The following is a 20,320-nucleotide window of genomic DNA, read 5'->3' as shown; positions in this document are numbered from 1 at the left end:
CCATTGTGGTGGTGTACAGAGCCAAAATGACGACAACTGTATCATTGTCCAAATATTTATGGACCTGACTGTATATCCATTTACAGACTCTCACACAACTCGTGCAGTATAAAGTCTCATTTATCCAGTGATATGCTCAGTACCTCCCAAACACGTGCGTTTTTGCCAAAACCTTACTGTTTAAAAGACTCCCATCGTATTTTCCTCACAAATTCAACGTAACACAGGGTGAGTAATTGATATACAGATAATCATGTTGGAGGTGAAGTATTCCTTTCATGGTTAATTTAGTTTTTCCATTTTTGTTTGACTTAAATGCGTCTCCTTTTCTGTCACACAGGTCAGCAGGGGGAGAATCGGACAACATTGGTGTTCTTCCTCGGCGGGGTGTCGTACGCCGAAATAGCCGCTCTTCGTTTCCTCTCTCAAATGGAAGACAGCGGGATGGAGTATATCATAGCAACCACAAAACTCATAAACGGTACAACTTGGATCAAATCCCTCATGGACCGGCCTGAATCCCAGACCCCCTGAGTCACCTGCACGTACACCTGGCCACATCAAACACCCCATCCATCCATTAGAAAACCTCAGCTGCTGTTTTTTTTATGTTCATGTCAGTGTACTGCAGGTGTTTCATTGATGTCTGCGCAGCAACAGGCTCTTTAAAGGTGCCCTGTGGAGTTTTCTTTTCTTCGTTCAGTGTTGCAGACCAAAATGCTTTGTGTGTGTCCTTGAGTCCTTAAAAACATGTTTAATGTATTTTGTTCTTTACAACATTTGCAAAGCTGATTTACTGAATATTTTAAATCATGCATTGTTATAGCCATGTTTACTTGCTTGTTCTTTCCTACAATTTTTCATCTGCTGCCACCACCAATATGAAGATCAGTGTAAGAGTGCGAAGCCGGCAGTAGGAATGTGCATGATACAAACAAAATGGTGACACACTTGTTAACACATTGCTCCATAGTGCCTCTAGTGGTCATAAACTCCACAGGGCACCTTTAATTTCTCCTAGTCCGTAGTTTGCACCCAGACAATATAATATACATCTGGTTTAATGCTAACTGTACACCCATTTGTCCTCTGACTACATGTCAATCATGACGTCATTGCTCTACTATGAAGCAACTGTAAATATGTATGTATGATTAAAATCTTTGGGATGTTTGAGATGATGTCATGTATAAGATGATTAATTTTTGAAGGCTTTTGCTGGCATAAAAATACATAATAAAGTCTTAACTGAGATTAGTCTTTAATTTCTTGATCACGTGAGAAGCCATTTTGCTTATTGTTCATGAGATCATTTTTGGAAAAGTCAAGCTGATTGTGATCAGAGACAGCAGATGAAAGGCAGGGATGGGAGTGTATCCGTCAGCAGCGGTCCAGCTCTCTGAAGGAGCAATTAGCGCAGTAACAGGCCTCCCGATCAGCCGATAATGGCCCTGTGCTGTCTGGAGAGCTCAGCCCACGGCAGCCCGTGATTTGACAGCGCAGGACGCTGATTGAATTAGGAGGCCATTTGCTCCGTGTTCCGGTAGAGGGTTACTGTGCTACAGGAGGGTGTTTGATCTCTGTTTCAGTCAATACCCTCTCCGTGCCTTACACTGTGAACATAGCGAGACCTGCTGACAGCACTCAGATATTTTTGGTGAACTGCTCTCGGGCAAATCTTTGTTAATTTCCTCTGTGTTGATTGGCCAGAAGACTTGGAAACTGCTTTGATTTGATGAACTGGAAATTATTTGACTCTGTACATTTGCTCAATGGCCAAAATCTTACCCAGCAGTTCCTTTTGTTTGAGGAGCAGGTGCACTGAAGACTTCAACTCCCATTAGATCAATCCCAGGGGATTCAGATCTGTGATCAGTTATTGCTTTTGGCTCCTCCTCTGACATGAGGGCTTGAAATGCTCAAGGCAGAACACACTAACTTGGACTTCAGGGCTGGAAGCAGAGGAGCCCACTTTATGATCAGCTCCTGCCCTGCTCCAACACCAAGGTATGATTGGTTTAAGTTTTTCTCTTGTTTATTCATCCATTTAAATTATATTGTGAGCTTATTTGTGATTCATGTGATGTTTCAGCTTAGTTTAAGGCTGATAAACCTTTATGAGAACAAGATATTAACACAGTTTTGCATAAAACTGACATTGTATTAACATAACTTGTTCTATGAGACATAGCAAAACTGTTCATATCAGCATGATTATATTTATTCTGACTTCAACATGGTTCACATGAGCTTGACTGTAACTTCTGGAACCCGAGGAAAAACAATGCAGAGATTCTTAGCTGTTTTTCAGCCAAGGATCCCTTACAAAACAGAGAAAAGACAAATCAATCAAAGGCAAATCAAGAGAAAACGATCATTTGAGGTGCTTTTCAGAAAATACACACACAGACCCAAAGAAATCGAGGTGAAGTGTTTCACTCTTAGTGCATACTCAGGTTTTTTTTTTTAGATTAGAACATAATCTATTAGCAATTTTAGATTTAAAAATTAAAGTATTTGTTGACCTATGAAGCCTTTTTAAAAGATTTCAAGATTTCATATCATGATCATATAAGTTACTGAAAGACTTAAATGTTATTATTACTCAGCAAACTGCATATCCTACAGCTTCAGCACGTCTCCCTGAAAATATCCGCAGACAGTTAAAGACATCATGAAAAATGAATGCTGAAGATGTTCATCAGTCTGTATTGTTTGTGACTACAGTATACACAAACAAAGCAGATCAATGCTGAACCCACTTAGTGCAATTTACAGATAAATTATTAATGGTGGTCTTGTGACAATGCAGCCTCTTCAGCTTCTGCAAGGTGAGGGACAAATCAGTTTCCACCTTGAACACATTTCATAATACATAAAGCACCAACGGTAAAGTATTTGCTTTTTATATGTGTGAAATATATGTCATTCATTTCTATGTTATGATTTTTGTGTTTATTTGATTTAATTAATTAGAGTTTTTGTGTCGTCGTGTGCAGTGTATGTTTTAATGAACATTTAGATAGGCCACCTCTGTGGACGTTGCAGTTTTCTATTCTCTTGTATTCTGTTTTGTAATTTCAGAAATGTGTGTTTGCAGAATGGGTCGAGGTGAGAACATAGGACACCTGACTGAACCTGGCCGCAGGCAGAAGACACAGCAGGAGCCTCTGGATGTGGACCCATTGTTTATCCGCTTCCTCCGGACGTTCAGGGAAATCCTCAAATTTGTTCTCTTCAGCTACACAGTGCTGTTTGGTGCTCTGCTTCTTGCCAGATGGACCACTTATTTTATGGTGGGGAAGTGAAAAGAAAGTGACTGTTGGAGAATGAACCCGTTCACGGACTTAGAGCTTATTAATGAAGTTGTTCAGGCAGACCTTCGTGGGATTTGTGGTCTATGCAGTTGCTATAAATTATTCATGTCTCCACACACAACAGTAACAGCTGGAATGATGATGCTTCCTTATTTGACTCACGCGCTGCAGTATCACTCACAGCTTTTGTGCTTTTTTTGGTTTGTCTTTAAATAATCCAAACAGGGTTTTGCAGGCCTATAGAGCAATTTAAACAAGGCAGTTTGCATCAAATGTGTTTGTTTACAGTGCATAAATGTGCAGTATAGAAACTGTGGTATCTGCTGAGTCACAAAATGACTCCAGTGAAGCTATATAAAACATGTCTGTATGGTTGTGTAGCAAACAAAAAACAGTTCTGTGTAATCATGACCGACAAAAGCTTGAAAGATGTTTTTCCTTGAGAAGTACATATAAAGTTTGACAAAAATGTTAATGTAAATAAGGCATAACAACGTCTCCAGAATGAATTGGCAAAACAAAGATGTCCCTTCTGACAGGATCATGTGTGTCTGGGAAAGCTGAATTATTAAATGGACATGGCGGACAGCTGCCCTGGGGGAGTCTAGGCTCCCAGAGGGCCCGAGAGTTTACTGTATGGGAATTAATTTATGATAATTTAATAAAGTGCAAATAGTTTTGGCGATATTGTATGCACCACCAAAGCACTGTATAAACAGAAATGATTTGGGCTTTAAGGACACACCTGCATTATTACCTCATCTTGATGCCCTTTCCTGTCAAGTTAAAATCTGTGTTTGAGGCCTTTATTATTTCAATTTATATTGTGCTAAGATGCAGCATATTCCTAAATACATGTGTGATTAGTCACATTGCCAAAAACGGGTTTGCCTCTGTGGTTTAGGGGATAAGATGCCGGCCATGCTGATGCTGTAATGTCCTCAGTTTGTTGCATCTAATTCCTTCGCTTGTTTCCTGTTATCTCTCTGCTGGTACTATCTTTACAAGCATAAAATGCCTTAAGTAATTATTGTAAAATCTTAACCAGAAACTTAATAATACTCACATGATGGGAAAAGAGTAGGACTGGGAGAGGGATGTGTCAGTATGAACTCAGAAGACATTTTGACTTGTCAAAATGAGGAAAGCACAGATGTAAATAATAAAATGAATTATAGCTGAATTCCATTTAGCTGCTTATGTTTCAGGGTCCTGGTATTGTGTGTTTGCCTCACTGTCACATTGTCATGGTTTACTGGGACATTTGAGAATAACAAAGCCAGTGGTAATATTATTAGTAACACCTCTGCTTTTCCAACCATGGCAGCTCATCTCTGTTGTCACCAAGGCCTATAGGGGTCCACTGCAAATGTTTTGCCCTGGGGGCCCAGTGCAGGTATATGGTATGTACCTGAACTTCACTTTGCATAGGAGCAGTTAGTTTGTCGTTCACTTTGCATTCATACACTAAAGTGGCCCTTTCAGTGTGGCATCCTCCAAAGCCCTGTCCAGCAGGTGCACAGAAACTGCAGCACATCCTGTGGAAGCTCAGTGGCACGTACAGGTGGCATTTCCTCGGTTTTTGGGTGATTTATGGGTGTGTCAGGATTAACATCTTAAAAATGTATTCAATAAATATTACTGACATTGCTGCTTTACATATTATGAATATTAGAATTATCTTTAGTTGCCATTTGAATTAAATATTTAAAAGTTAAAATCAAGTATTATTCTCTTAATTTATTGTGTGTTGTCACAGGGGAATAAATTAAACTTTATATTAAATTTAGTTCAGTTTTATGGCTTCACTTTTGCTGTGAATCTAAAAAACTATCGCTGCGAGCGCGGGTTTGTTCGATTTAATTCACTGAAACAATCCACGCGGGCGGGGTTTAGGAAATACATGTTTTATTAAAGAACTCCAAAGAACTTTTAATTAAAAACTAAACGCGCTATGAGTTAATTAATCATGTAGTGTCCGAGGACAGGAAAAAAGACCCATGTCGCTGACAGCACAGGAGCCAGCCAGATGAAAATGTGATGGTGCACCCTCACCGCTCTCCGTTTGATGCCTGTTGGCTAAACGCCACCCGCGTTGCGCCATTTTGAAATGCTGGGAGAGGCAGAGGCGAGGGAAATCTCAAAGTAGAGTGCAAAGTCTGAAATTCAGTCCTGAGGATTGTAGTAGACTTTCTTTGGTTGAAAAACTGCTTCGTTCTGTCTGTATCAACTGGGCCGACGACTTGTACGGTGTGCGGAGTTAGGAGCAGCACACCCCGGTTAATTCCTCCACTGCTCCTCGGTCAGAACCACCCAGCCGACCCGGGTCAGCACTGCTCCAGTCCAGGGCCCGAGCCCGCGACAGAGATAGCCTCTGTCTGAGCCGCTCACCATGGCAGGTAAGTTAAGAGTAAAGAGCAAATACTGTCAAAGTGTTTGGCGATTAATTATTATTATTGATTGGTTAATATCCTGTTCAGCACAGATGATGGGTTTGTTTCTGTTGTGGTTAACCAACGCAGGCTAGCTAGCATGCTAGGATACTTCCGAGATGCTAGTGTGTGTCATTGACAGTGTGAAAGTGAGAGTTTCCCACAGCTAACATGCTTAAACTATTTCCCGTGCTTGGGAATGTGCTACGCTAGCTAAAATATGTAATATGTATCACATAGCTAGCGGTCTTGTTCTCATATGACTGATTTTAGCTAAGTTAGCACCAGGCTAAAGCGTGTGAAGTTGCCTTTGATGGTGGTTAAAACTTGGGTCTGTGTTTCGTTCAGGGGTCGGTGGTGGGAACAGTGAGGTGCAGTGGTGCTTTTCCCAAGTCAAAGGAGCGATAGACGATGATGTCGCTGAAGGTAAGTCCATGTGGTGGTCACTGGACAGTTGCTAACCTGCTCTGTCTGAATGGCATCCTGTGCATGCTTGTTTTGAAGTTAGCTTCAATGCTACTGCTAATGTTACACTCGCTGCTTGAGTTTCATGCAAAGTTCTGTGACTGATTGATATTTTTGAAAATGAACTGTTTGCATTGAAGTGAAGGGGTTATTTGTGAGGCACATACCTTGGTGATAGTTCAGTAGGCTTTTTAAAAAACGAGTAAAACTGGCAGACAGCTTAAAACATTTATCTGTTACGCATAATTGCTGCAAAATGTCAGCAGTCACTACTTATACAATTCAACACAAAGAACTTGTATGATGTGTTTAATATAATGTTTGAATGCTTGGGAGTGAAATGCATACCTTAATTGAACAGTCAGGACGTTATTGAAGCAGTTCGATTATGTGTGGTTGAGCTATCAGTTTTATTTTATTATTATTATTTTATTTAAGTCCAACTTTCAAAGGGACTGATCGGCCAGATCAAATTTAAACATTCCCCCTTAGCTCTATCTGTATTCAGTCATGCAGATGGTCTTTAATCTTGAGACTTCTATTGCAAAACAAAAACAATGGTGGAAAAGAGAATTTCATTTGTGGTCTCTTGACAGCAAAGTGTCCTCAGAAACATTGTCTCGGTTACTTAGATTAATCCACACTCAGGACAGATTTCATTGAACTATTTCCTACCAGATAGTAGTTCCCAATAGAAACCACGGATGACAATGGTGTCTGTCATTATCCTGACTAACCAGAACATTGTTTCTGGAACGACACTTTGTTGTTGCATTTCTCAGCTGCCTGCACGGGTAGATACCAGTAGATAGCATGACAGAATTTTTTTTTGAGATATGGCTGAACTAACCCTTCCAGTGCTAGAGGTAATATTAACACAGTAGATGTGGATATTTCATGAAAATAAAGTACAAAACATTGGAGCCAATGGAGGAGGAGATTTTATGTAAATATAAACTATACTCTTTAATTTCTGTATGAACAGAGAAAACCAGTCGTGTATTATAACAGCCCCTTTTCCTATCGTACAACACGTTAACTCACAAGTGCCCTAAACACCAATGTTTACAGTACATGATGGGCTTATTTGTGTGTAAAGGACTACACAGTTGTTTACAGTAAGCTTTGCTTGAGAACAAGTATAAATATGAGCCTCTCCCTGTGTCAATACATAGCAGTACATGGGCTGAAAAATTACTACTACAACAGTATTTCAGAAATACTCTGTTTTACTCAGCCCTCCTCTGCTTTATATGAGAGTTTGTATGGAGTCAGATCGTATCAGGCACTTTGTATGCTGTGTCAAGGGAGAAACAACACCATAGTCTATATTAAGGATTGCACCCGCTCAGAATAGTGCCAGCCTGTGAACAGGGATTGATTATTGTGCTGAAGGATTTAATGAGAATGCTCGTCTTTGAAAAGTGCTGAATAGCTGTAAATGGCAAGCCCCCACACCCAAGAGTGTTCAGGAGACTTTAAGTTTCATTACACACTGTACACACACATCACTGCTCTGTTGTGTTTTCAACATGGTTGACATGGTATTCACCTCTAACAGGTGGAGAGAGGTGGAGCAAACACACCATATCTTTAATGGTGCTGAAAGATTTTTGTTGATGATTGGAAGGAAATGAATCATTGATGCATTACCAGTTCAAAATATTTCACATTAAACACGCTTCAAATTTACACAACAGGCCCCCTGTTACATTAGCAAATAAGACTCTGAAACATTGATGATGTTCTAATTATAATACTTTATTAACAGCTGACATCATATCTACTGTTGAATTCAACCACTCTGGGGAGCTACTAGCCACTGGAGACAAGGGGGGTCGTGTTGTCATCTTTCAGCAGGAGCCAGAGGTGAGTTTTAGTGGCTTATCAGACTAACTTAAATGTGTAGAAACAGTGCAGTCTTTGATTTTCACATTTGATAAATTTATAATGTTGTCAAGCTGCTGGTACTTTTTTTTGAGTTCAGAATTTAAGCTGAAAATAACCATTTGAAATGGGGAAAAAAATACTGTGGCTTCATCATGCATTAGCTGAATCGCTGGCGCTTGCTGTCAGCATAGGTCTATTTCTAGCATAATGATACTTGAACTGAATTCTGATCTGCGGTCTGTCATTGTTTAGAGTAAGAATCAGCCACAGTGCAGAGGAGAGTACAATGTTTACAGCACCTTCCAGAGCCATGAGCCTGAGTTTGACTACCTGAAAAGCCTTGAGATCGAGGAGAAGATCAACAAGATTCGATGGTTGCCTCAGAAGAATGCAGCGCAGTTCCTTTTGTCTACAAATGGTTAGTATAGCAGCTTATTCTAATTAAATTGATTCACTGTAGTAAGTATGAAATGGTGAATTGTAGTTGACTTAAACCTTTCCATCAGGCCTCTGGAGACAGCAAATAATCCAAAGTTACACAGTTTCTTTAGTTACTGAAGATGCGTTTTTATGATCTCTGCTCTTCCTCTTTTGCAGACAAAACCATAAAGCTGTGGAAAATTAGTGAGCGTGACAAGAGACCAGAGGGCTACAATTTGAAGGAAGAAGATGGGCGCTACAGGGATCTTAATACTGTCACAACACTACGGGTGCGTACAGATTTCATAATCACTGTCCCCAGTAATTTTGAACATGTATGTATTATTAACTGTCTTATTACCCATGTGTTAAAATGCTGTACTTGACACTACTCTGTTGGCATCATATTATGAGCCTTTAGTGAAGTGTATGTAAAATTCCTACCAATTGTGTTACATTATTAAAAGCTTATTATATTACATTTTAGTGGGTTGAAACAAAGGTAAAGTATTGTATTATTTTTTCTAACTATTGTCCTCCAGTCATTAAAACACTGTGAGTTTTCAGTCATTTGATTTAAGGAGACATTTCGCAGACATGTTGACATGTCTTACCAGCAAAAGCACAAGTGGAACTCCTAACATTTACGATCCAGTCCTGCAGTTTAATGTTATTAATTACACCTGTGTTTGACAAGCCAAAATTACTGCTCTGAAAAAGGTCATTTCAGCTGCACTTTTCTCCCTGGCCATGTGCATCCTCCAGTTTGGGACACACTGATCTATATTTATTGAATTGTTTCCATATATAGCCTCAGTGTAACAGACGAGCCTGTTAACTCTGAGGCTAGACATTTTCTCCTTTGTTTAAAAGACGATTAACTCTTGCTGTTTTGTGTCAGTATTAGTGAAACTGTTTTTACTCCCCAGACTAACAGCAGAATCTCAAAAATGGACAAATGTAGAATATTGTTAGACTAATCTGACAAACAGTGAGGGACATTTTTTGTGCCTGTCTGGAAAAAATTCTCTAAAAAATCACAAAAATTGGATTTCTAAAATAGAGAACCATTACCACACAGTTCCTCTGAAGTTTAAGTGATACTAACCCTTCTCCTCTCCTCAGGTACCAGTATTCAGGCCCATGGACTTGATGGTGGAAGCCAGCCCTAGACGAGTGTTTGCAAATGCTCACACCTACCATATCAACTCCATCTCAGTCAACAGTGATTGTGAGACGTACCTGTCTGCAGATGATCTGCGCATTAACCTATGGAATCTGGAGATCACTGATCGCAGCTTTAGTATCCTTTGTTTTTTAATTTCATTCAGTCATCATCCTCTGTAGGTCTTGATATAATTCTTCATAGTTATTCCTATAGAGTTTAATTTTGGCATTGTAAAGCTATTAATTTTAATGAGAAACACAACATTTCAAGCCTTTCCAAATATTTCCCCTTGTGTTTGAGAAAAAAGTGTTAAACATATGGTCCATTTTATGCGACCATAAGTTTGCAGGAGTTTACTTTTTACTGTAAATGCACTGTGTTAAATAATGAATGTTATGTCCTAGTTAGTTTATCTCTTTCCTGCGAGGTAGCTGTGACTCACTGTCAGAGTAGAATCCCCCGCATGCATCCTGATCACCTGCCCACTACACATCAGTCAACTTGGACACAATCAGACTGTGCATCACTCGGTCCCTGCAACACTGAAACCCACTGCATATTTTTCTGTTCCATGTTAAGTCAGTGATTTAATCAATATTCATTATGTAGGCCTTACAGGCATTTTTTTGCTCTGTGAAGGTGTATTAAATAAGTAGACACTGTTTCAATGCAAATCAGGCATTTAAAAAATAATGATTTAATTGCTGTGCAGTGGTGTCCTCCACGGTGTCTTATTTGATTCTACCACCAGATGTCCCCAAAGTGAGGCGTTTTTCAACATCTGCTCAGAGTCGCTCCAACATTGTCTATATTTTAAAAAGTTAAAAAGTTTTGGTGTAAAGAAGTGTTTTAGTCCTGAATTGAGCCGACCACATGACTTTCTGTTGAGAAAGTTCAACTCAACTCTATTTATATAGCACCGTTCATACAACTAGGCTTCCCATGGTCATTGAAGACCTGGATCAGTAATGAAACTTTACGGACACATTTTCCAGGCCTGGAAAAGTTAGAAAAATCATTGAAAGTTTTGGAAAAGTCATGGAATTCTGTTGAATAATAATGACAGTAATCTGTCATTTTTTTCTTAGTAGGGGTTCTTGTTATGGAAAAGCTTGGAAATATTATCCATGAAAATGTGTGGGAAACCTGTACAAAATGCAGCCTGAGGTGCTTTGCAGAGCACAATTAAAACAGCACAGACAAAAAATAAAAAAAGACAACAATAGTAGTGGCTAAGCACTGACTCCCTCTTTGTTGAAAGTCTTTAGATAACAGGAGGCCAGTTGCAGAGGATCTGAGGGACCTGCTAGGTACATATCTAATAGGCATGTTTGAGCGATAGGCTGGTGCCAGACCTTTCAGTGATTTAAAAACTAGTAAGAGAATCTTAAAATCGGTGTTCAGAGTGATAGGCAACCAATGCAGTGACTTTAAAATAGGAGTCATAGGCTGTTGGGCTATATGAGAGTTATATGCTCTTAGCTGTGTTTGAGTGTCCTCCCTCTCTTTGGGAGAAGTTACAGCCAAATGCTACTTAATATTGTATATGCATTCACAAAATAAAGCAGTGTTGACGGTGACACCTAACCAGATCATAGTTCTGTAGTACTAGATAGTGTTCTCAATGCTTGATCACAGAGAGGGGAGCATTTTCCAATAGATAGTTACTCATTTGTACCATTTGGTAACCATATATATCTCTAAAACCTATATTTTTGGACTCAAAGCCATGCAGAACCTTTTGGACCACTGGAAAAAGGCATTGGCAGGCTATGTTTGTACTACTTAAATGATACAAAACTGTCTTCCATTTTATTTCTGAAGGATTTCCTTTTAAACTGTGGAAATGTCTGTCTCGCTATTTCGACCTTAACCACCTTCTTCAGATATTGTTGACATTAAGCCAGCCAATATGGAGGAGTTGACGGAGGTGATCACAGCAGCTGAGTTCCACCCCAACCAATGCAACACCTTTGTCTACAGCAGCAGCAAGGGCACCATCCGCTTGTGTGACATGAGGGCATCAGCACTGTGTGACAAGCACGCCAAGCGTAAGCCAGCTTCATTTATGTTGTGTGCCTGCAGGGGAGCTGTTCATCTCTGAGGTGTGCCTCTGGTATGCCTAAAGGAAACTGAGTGATAGACAGTGGAACTAGAATAGGTTACATTCTAGTGTGTGTACTTGCTTCAGCAAGAAGACAGTGCTTTAAAACATATCAAGAGTCTGAAAATCCCTAATCGACTAGTTTCAAGTATGAGTTTAGTCTTTCTGTTAAGGGCAGTGCCAACAGAATATTAAGCAACCAACACATATGTTGCCTAGAATGGAGTTCAAGTCCCAAACATTTTGGATGGGAGGTACCTTTTCTAAAAGCTGAGCTACATCATCTGCTTTAACCACGCTTACAGTTTCCTGAGGTGAAGTCTTAATTAGTGAAGCGCCATGCATGTGTGTGAGCTGGCAAGTTCTGTGAAAGGTAAAATGTTGTGTCAAATACTGACATCAGTTATCTTCCCCGTACTTTAGTAAGGGTACAGGAACATCTTTGAAGCAACGGGAAAGTTAGATGTAATGAGGCTCGAATCTGAGACCTTTCCTGAAGAGAAGTTTAATGAGCTAAATGCCATATACCTGTGTGAGCTTAATAGTCTTGTGACAGCAGAAAACTGGAGGGAGACATTGCAGTAGGAGTAGTTTAATGTGTTGATATTTAATGCGTGCACAGAATTTAAATGAAGGGAGAAAACTTGAGTTTAAAAAAGTAATATAAGATAAGATACACCTTTATTGATCCCACAATTGAGAAATTCCAGTGTTACAGCAGTGTTACAAAAGGTTCAGCCCTTAGCTCATGTATCACCAAATGGCATACCATACTCCGGATTCGGGCCAAGTGATGGTTCTATCCTGAGCCATGACCAGTTTCTAATAAATTAATGTGAATAAATAATAATCTTAACAGAGCATTATTTTTTCCCAACGATTGCGGCTATAGATTGAGGCGCAGCTAATCCAATTTGTACAACAGTAGCTTCACTCAATTTAGCCAATCAAATCGATTGTTTACCGTGCGCAGTTTACTTGAGAGAACAATGGCGTGAGTTTGATGACAGCAGGAGAGCAACTGACCTTCCTGTCTACAGACTGTGTCTGAGACTGTTTTCCCTGGAGCACCACACACCTTGACCATGTTTGGATCGACTTACAGCCGTAAATCAGCTTCCTCCACTATGAGGAAAAAAAGACAGTTCATATTTATTTTTTCAAAAGATTCTGTCTTTTTTTCTTTTACTGGAAATGTAGGTGTTAGGACTAATTTTATTTATTGTAAAGACAGTTATTTGTTTTCCATACAAATGCCATACTAGTGCAATGTGTCTGAATGTTAAAAGTGTCCTACTTTGACAATAAATGTTGTTGACATGATGTGGAAATGTACAATGCTGATTGTATTTGATAGAAGTAGGGGTAGATTATAGGACACAATTTAGACCGTATCAAGTTTGGACCTTTGCTGGGAGGAAATTTAAGTATATGGACCTCTTTGAACTTAATTGAAAACCCCTGCCTTGGTTTCTGTGTATGGGAGTTTGCCAGTGCTCTCCCATTATTCAAGAGTCAGAGCCCCAAATGTGCTAATTCTCTGTTTTAGATGTTTTATTTTTGAGGAAGCAGGCATGTAGAAACATGATGTCTAAGGTAATGAAAATTGCGGGACTGAGCACAGACATAGCATAGGAATGAATCCCTGCAGGGACCACACTATTAAAACTGAGCTGTATTTGTTGCTGCATTAAATTGGGCGCAGCAATATAAAAATTGTAGCCTGGCATGTAATTACTGGCAGTCAGGTTGTACTAATGACATGTATCTTTTTTCTTGTTTAAGAGTTTGAAGAGCCAGAGGATCCAAACAATCGTTCATTCTTTTCTGAAATCATCTCATCCATCTCTGATGTAAAGTTCAGCCACAGTGGTCGCTACATGATGACCCGCGACTACCTGTCTGTCAAAATCTGGGATCTCAACATGGAGACCCGGCCAGTAGAGACTTATCAGGTCTGTGACTGATGTCATGTTATAACAAACATAATGTTGCTACATCAGTTTCTTTTCTGCTATTTGTAAGCCTTACATTTATGCAGAAGTCATTTTGCAATGTTATTTTCACTATTCATCACTTTCTCTTAACAGGTGCATGAATATCTCAGGAGTAAATTGTGTTCACTCTACGAGAATGATTGTATCTTCGACAAGTTTGAGTGCTGTTGGAATGGGAACGACAGGTGAGTAACTAGTCTTTTATACATGTATTATATCAGGGTAAAAAGATGCATTTTGGACAACTGTTGTCATTCTGGTAGGTGTCACAGTTGTGAAAGCAAATTTTGCGTTTGAGAAATTCATCTTTGAAGTTTCCCCACACTTTATGTGTACGCAAATGTTTTGGTGGAGTCCTTGTTTGACACAACTAAACTGGCAAAACAACACAGGCCTTATCATTGACTGTGGTTATCTGTTCAGTGCAGAGCACGAGGCTGCTCATGATTTGGTTTGGGGGGCAGAGGGATGTTCCACACACACTCCTGGTTGTGGTTCATGACCGAGAACAACACACTTTCGCTTTTTGATTCATTATTTTCCGCTACGCGTCAGACGGTTCAGGCCACCACATTGGCCATTAAAAATCTGTTACTTGTTATAATGCGATGTACCATCACTCACTCATACCTTGACTCCCTGCAGCGTTGTGATGACCGGTTCCTACAACAACTTCTTCAGGATGTTTGACAGAGGCTACCGGCAAGACGTAACCCTGGAGGCGTCGCGGGAGAACAGCAAGCCACGATCGATCCTGAAACCTCGCAAAGTCAGCACGGGTGGGAAGCGCAAAAAGGATGAGATCAGTGTAGACAGTCTGGACTTTAACAAGAAGATCCTCCACACTGCGTGGCATCCTCTAGACAACATCATTGCTGTGGCCACCACCAACAATCTGTACATATTCCAGGATAAACTGAACTAGCATTTGTTTGAACCACTCAGATCCCAGTTTCTGCTTGTACCCCCACTGCTCTGATACACTCATACAAACAATATGTGTCCGTCTTTGGCTAAATCCCCAAGTCTTGATATGATCTGCCCTCTCTGACCTTTGTGTTTAACGTGACAAGACGTAATCTGTCAACAACAAACAGTGGCATTACCACAACACATCTAAGCAGGCCATCACAAACACATTTCCTGTGTGTATGACAAATGTAAACATGCAGGGTTTGTAGATCTGAGTCCAGAATTTGGGATTTAGTGTCTAATGGTTTTCTCCATTAGGAGCACTCCGTTCACCAAGCTACTGTTTGCAACTTCACTACATCCCAAACCAAAGGGAAAATGTGTTAAATACACACATTCGGCTAGTTTGTTCCATTATTCTTTTGTGCCATCCTGACATGATTAGTTGTATGTCATAGCTACCAGTCGTTCAGTTTTTGTAGCCACCATGTTTTATTAGTTTGAATAGGAAATTCTTTCTACCGTTTATACGTTGTTCTGTCACCAAGTTCCTTTTCGTGCCGGCCTGAAACATTGCAGATACAAGCTGTCAACACTCCATATTTGCCCCAAGTATTTGTCAAGTTGCCAAGTTCACTCACTATTTCTTTCTTAATGTATAGTATGGTTATGCTGTTAAAGGACTATTCTGGTGTCATGTTTTAGCTCATTCTCTACAAATATGCTCTACTGCTAACCTTTGTCCACAGTGTATCAGTATTCATTAGTTTACAGTCATTTCTCGACAGTTAGAAAGTCAGTTTACTTGAAACTGACTTGGCATGTATTCAGTCACAGTGAACTTTTGGTCGTCTTTGATTAAGTCAGAGCAAAGCCGTGTTTCCACCAAACACTTTCAGTATACTACCCTTAGAATCTGTACGTAACCCGCATGGACATGTACCTAAACTGTTGATCTGTTTACCATTGCCTCTGCAGACAGTACTCCTGTTACCAGATAGCGATAGCTGCATCTCTGCTCCGTCCAGCTCTCGCTGTATTCCCTCTTTACGGACGATACAGAGGAACGTCTGCACCTTGGTAATTGTCAGTGCAATGGGGTTGAGGCTGAAAGTTGATTGTAATTGTGTATTGAAATGGCTACATATAGGAAAAAGGTCAGCAGTAATGTACATATAGTTTCTAGTTAATGGCCAAAAACATTTTTAAAAGATAAGCCAGTATAGTCCTTTAACATGGTCACAAGAACCACGTGTGCGCACATTTGTCAGGTGTTGTGGTTTTGGGAGTTGAATGAGGGCTAATCATGCCAAAGTAACCAGTCCCATACATTATACATTTAAAGCTGTCTTGCAGACGAGGTACCCCTAGTCATGTGTGGACCCCCATATAAAGCTCAGGACAAAAGCTTATACAGGTGGAAGGGCATAATGGCGTGATGTAGCCTAACTCTCTTGTGATCGGTGGCTCCAAAAATATGAGTACCGCTGCCAGCTTCCCCACAATGCCTGCTGTGTTGTCGCAGATTGACCGATTGCTTTAATCTCTGGATCTAGTTTCTGTTTGTAGAGGTTTTTTTTTATGATGTTTTGTACTGTACCTGATGATAAAAGAAGAATAATCACTATAGCTGATTTATTTTTGTATAAATTAAGGCAATAGGATTACAGTCTGATCACTGTAGTTTCTTTAGCTGTTTATCTCGGACTGATTGTAGATGGAAGGTCGCCGGATCCGGTAACCTTTTTGTCACGACTTTGGGACATTTTGTACATTCTGGCGGGTATTTCTTTAAAAGCTAGAGACTTTTCATGACATCAAGGAAATGTGATATTTCTCACGTGGGATGTCCAAAGAAAAGTATTTTCAGGTATCAGTACCTTTGTAGTCATGAGCACTATAACAGTTTATTTTTTTAATTTGGCTGACTGTAACTGATGTTTATGTAGAACTTATTTGGATACTTCACAGTTAGGTTCAGAGTTAATTTGGATCTCAAAGTTCTGTTTTTGTGCCATGGTTTTTGTTTTCGAATGATTTTGCTCGCTGTGAAAGAATAGACCCCTGTGGGTCTAAATGGGAAAGACATATTTAATCAACCTTTAATGTTTAAACCATTAAATCAAGTCTCTAAAGCTAGTCAAGTCAGTTGACTAGACAGAGTTACTGGTTTTGAGTTATTGTATGAAATGTCTTCTCTCTCTTGTGACGCAGGAGAAAACAGTTTATTTAAAAAGGGGAATTCATGAAGCACTTGGTTTGCAGATGATTGTGTATGGAAGTGGTCTTTAATGACTGTTTTGAACACAGAAAAACACTTTGAAAATTAGCTCTTCTGTTTCTCTGCTACACTATGCTTCAGTCACACGCTGCCAACTCTCCTTTGGAGCCAACAGGTTGATTATAGTACAGTTTACCACGTATTTAAAATTATGTTTTGATGACAGATTAAGCCATTGAATCAGGGCATGAAGCTTATCGGTCCATTGGATCATATTTATGTAAGTTAATGTGTCACTCCTACCTTCAGAGAACTGATTTCCAATAACTGGGATGCCACCAAAATAACCACCCATCTTCATACGGTGGTGTGAAGCTACTGTTGAGTGTCGCTCTCTCAGGGCTCTGTCCTCAAGTAATGAGACACTTTGCTAATCTCTATTTTTGTTATTTTGCAGCTATTTTAAAAATGGCTTTTCTTTAGTGTCTGATGCAAGGTTGTGTGAGGGTCATAACGTGTATAAACCTGTATAATGTGGCACCTTTGTCCCATTCCACGGTCGAGGATGGTCCCTATCAATCAGCCTTGTTCTTTCTTTCATCCAAAGGAAGCATTTACTCACTTATTTTTAAATAACTATTGCTCTAACAACCGGTTGGAAGATGTGAGAGGTGACTTAAGTGCAAAAATCTTTGTAAAATGATATTGGAGCAGAAATGGCAAGTCTCAAGGTAACATTGGCTTTTAAAACATTCCCGTCTTTGCAGATGCAGCAGAGGTGGTCACAGACTGAATGAGTGTTGAGGCATATTCATAAAAGATAAACGGTTAACTAATAATCTTCACGTTCCCCTCATATTGTCTTCGTAACTATCGTTCCAGGCTACGGTGTAAACCACAAAGATGTTCAGCAGAACCCTAATGCCTTTGCTTATAGCATTAAGAAGAAATAAGATAATCAAGTATGTTTCTTGAACTCTCTGGCGAGCCAGACAGGAGACTGCTCAGGGGAATTTACCGCTGCTCTGTGATCAAAACCTTTTACCTTCCAAAAAAAAAAAAAAAAAAGCAGCAGCTTTTCAGGACTTTATTAAAACCTGCCTTATCTACAGGTAGATCATACACTTTTGGAAATTCAAGTTGCTATAATGTTTTTTGAACACGAACCTTGGGTCTTGAAATCTCAAGGAAACTGTTGAAATTGGAGTTTTATGGTTTTTTCCACTTGAAGCAGCATTATATACATGTCTAATGTATCACAAGTGTTAAAACAAGATGCACTTTTTATTTTTGTGAATTTCTTTAATTTGTATGTTTTTGTTAATTTCTCTCAAGGGGCTCTGGAATAAAGATTGTAGGAGAGTTTTGGTGATCTGTTAGGGGGGAAAACTACAAATGGTTCATTGTACAGCTATGTTTGTCTTTGTCAAATGGAATAAAGTACAATTTAGATGAAAAGTAATAAAGAATTTCAAACCTGAATTCTGAATAAAACCAAACTGCTTGATGGTTTGTGTATGGAAGATAATGTGCTTTGAATAAGCAGTGTGCCGGCTTTAGTGGCATCTGGCTGTGAGGATTGCAGATTGATACCAGTTGAAACTTAGTTACACTTAGTTAGAATTCCTTCAGTGTTTATTGTTCAGGAGGTTTTTATCGGGAGTCATATTATCCTCAGAGAGCTCCTCTTCTCCAAAACAAATTGAGCAGATGATTAAAACCTGTGAAAACCCTGAATAAAGCAGTTTCACGTTACAAATCTGTGTTGCACCAACGCTGTTTGGCTTGTTATGGAGGGGCTGTTAACAGTGGTGGCCAACATGAAAATACAAATGGCCCTATCTAGAGTAAGTGTTAGGTTTGTCTACTGTAGAAACATGGTGGTGTAACATGGCGGACTCTGTGGACAAGAACCAGATCCCTATGTAGATATGAAAGGCTCATTCTAAGGTACTAAAAACACGACAATTCTTATTTTCAGGTGGTTATAAAGTAAAGAAAACGTGTATTATAATATATTCAATGCCTGCCGAGATATCCCCCTAAAACTACATACTAGTCCTTTAAATGTGAATATTTTGTGTACTAAATAGAGCCTTTATCAAGATATAATTTGTATTTGTAGAGCAATTAGTCATAAATCAAAGTCTAACATAGTGTTTTTAAATCAAAAGAAGCATTTCAAAACGTGGCTATGCTTATTTCATCACCAATGCTGAATTCCTGTAGTGTTTGCAAAAGGACAAAATATTTTCAAATCCCTGCAGTGGTCCCAGACAGTGCTGCTCTTACTAAAATGTTTGTCTAAAAATCTATTCACCACTCTGGCTATGACGATGTCCATCCTATTCATAATACACTGTCAAGATCCTTGTATGAAACTGGAGGAGGAGTGATGTACACTTCAGACCCATCCTCTCCAAATCTACAGGAAATACGATTAATGGAAATGCCTCCCCACATTAATAGTTTAGTCCAGCCAATGCAGCACTTATGTGAAGAGCCATACGACTATCATCAGTCCTCAAACCCTGTACAGACTCAGTAGAAAGAGAAAGTCTACAACTAGTGATAGCATGTACTTTGTTTCATTCTGTGGGAAATACATAATTTTCTACTCACCTGAATGTATCAATAATATTGCCCAACATTATTACTAAACAAATAATTATTGTAAATCCATTTTTTTGTTACCCTATATGTGAGCTAAAAAATAAAGGAGTATGAGAATGAGTTAAAGAAACAATGGTGTCAGGAATAGGTTGGAACATGGACTGTGTTTTGAGTTCAAAAACAATGGTGGACAGAGAAGGGAGTAGGAGTCAGAGGGCGTAACAAAAGGAAGGCATTTTCAACTAGGCCCACAGCAGGAGGGGAATGTAAACTGAATTAAAGGTGAATGCAACATTGATATAAGTTAGCTCCCAGGACCACATGTTACATGTTACATTTGATAATCTACAGTAAACATATTTCATATTGAATTCTGAAGACTATTGTCATTAATTGGGAATTAGGCCTACATACAGTGTGAGAGTCTAGTAACAACCGGCCTAAGTGAAGATTTTTATCCCCCAGTTTCTAAATTCAGTCAAACTTTGAGGCTTTCTTTATTGCAGTTTCATTACAGGCATGATCTATCAATGATAGTAAAGATTGTTGTAAGGGACTGTTCATTATTTATGGGGGGAGGAGATGGTGCAAGAAGGGGGAGGCATGTTAAATCTCTTTGTAAGCACTTGGAAGGGACTTATGTTGTTGTTTTTTTCATTTTGGCTTAGGGGAGGGGCATACAAATGTAAGGAGTTGTATTTTGTATTTATTTTTACAACTGATTTTTAAAGAAAATGTGCCATAAATTACAGATTTATTAAACTAAAAAAAATGAAATTAT

The 20,320-nt window shown here is 39.3% G+C and overlaps 2 protein-coding genes across 2 annotated transcripts in view; both read left to right on the top strand.

The window, feature by feature from the left end:
* The window catches only part of vps33a (VPS33A core subunit of CORVET and HOPS complexes), a 9,404-nt gene extending 8,150 nt beyond the window's left edge, over positions 1-1,254 (top strand). The window contains exon 13 of the mRNA XM_050051997.1: positions 341-1,254. Coding sequence (XP_049907954.1) covers positions 341-534 — 194 coding nt within the window. The 3' untranslated portion in view covers positions 535-1,254. The remainder of the gene's footprint in view (positions 1-340) is intronic.
* Positions 1,255-5,407: 4,153 nt separating this feature from the next.
* On the top strand, positions 5,408-18,395 carry ppp2r2aa (protein phosphatase 2, regulatory subunit B, alpha a). Its single transcript, XM_050050690.1, has 10 exons — positions 5,408-5,716; positions 6,098-6,175; positions 7,986-8,083; positions 8,357-8,522; positions 8,702-8,814; positions 9,650-9,827; positions 11,579-11,743; positions 13,582-13,751; positions 13,887-13,978; positions 14,439-18,395. Exons 1-10 carry the CDS (start codon positions 5,710-5,712, stop codon positions 14,716-14,718), a joined length of 1,347 nt encoding a protein of 448 aa, XP_049906647.1. The 5' UTR covers positions 5,408-5,709; the 3' UTR covers positions 14,719-18,395.
* The last annotated feature ends 1,925 nt before the right edge of the window (positions 18,396-20,320 follow it).

This window comes from Epinephelus moara, chromosome 8, assembly GCF_006386435.1.
Source record: "Epinephelus moara isolate mb chromosome 8, YSFRI_EMoa_1.0, whole genome shotgun sequence".
NCBI classification, from domain to species: Eukaryota; Metazoa; Chordata; class Actinopteri; order Perciformes; family Serranidae; genus Epinephelus; species Epinephelus moara.
This window is presented reverse-complemented; position numbering and strand designations above follow the sequence as displayed.

What these genes read in the sequence shown, in the direction of transcription:
- ppp2r2aa (XM_050050690.1), top strand. An exon ending in ATACTGTCACAACACTACGG is followed by an intron (nt 8,815 to 9,649) that starts GTGCGTACAGAT and finishes TCCTCTCCTCAG; the next exon opens with GTACCAGTATTCAGGCCCAT. An exon ending in GTGTGACAAGCACGCCAAGC is followed by an intron (nt 11,744 to 13,581) that starts GTAAGCCAGCTT and finishes TTCTTGTTTAAG; the next exon opens with AGTTTGAAGAGCCAGAGGAT.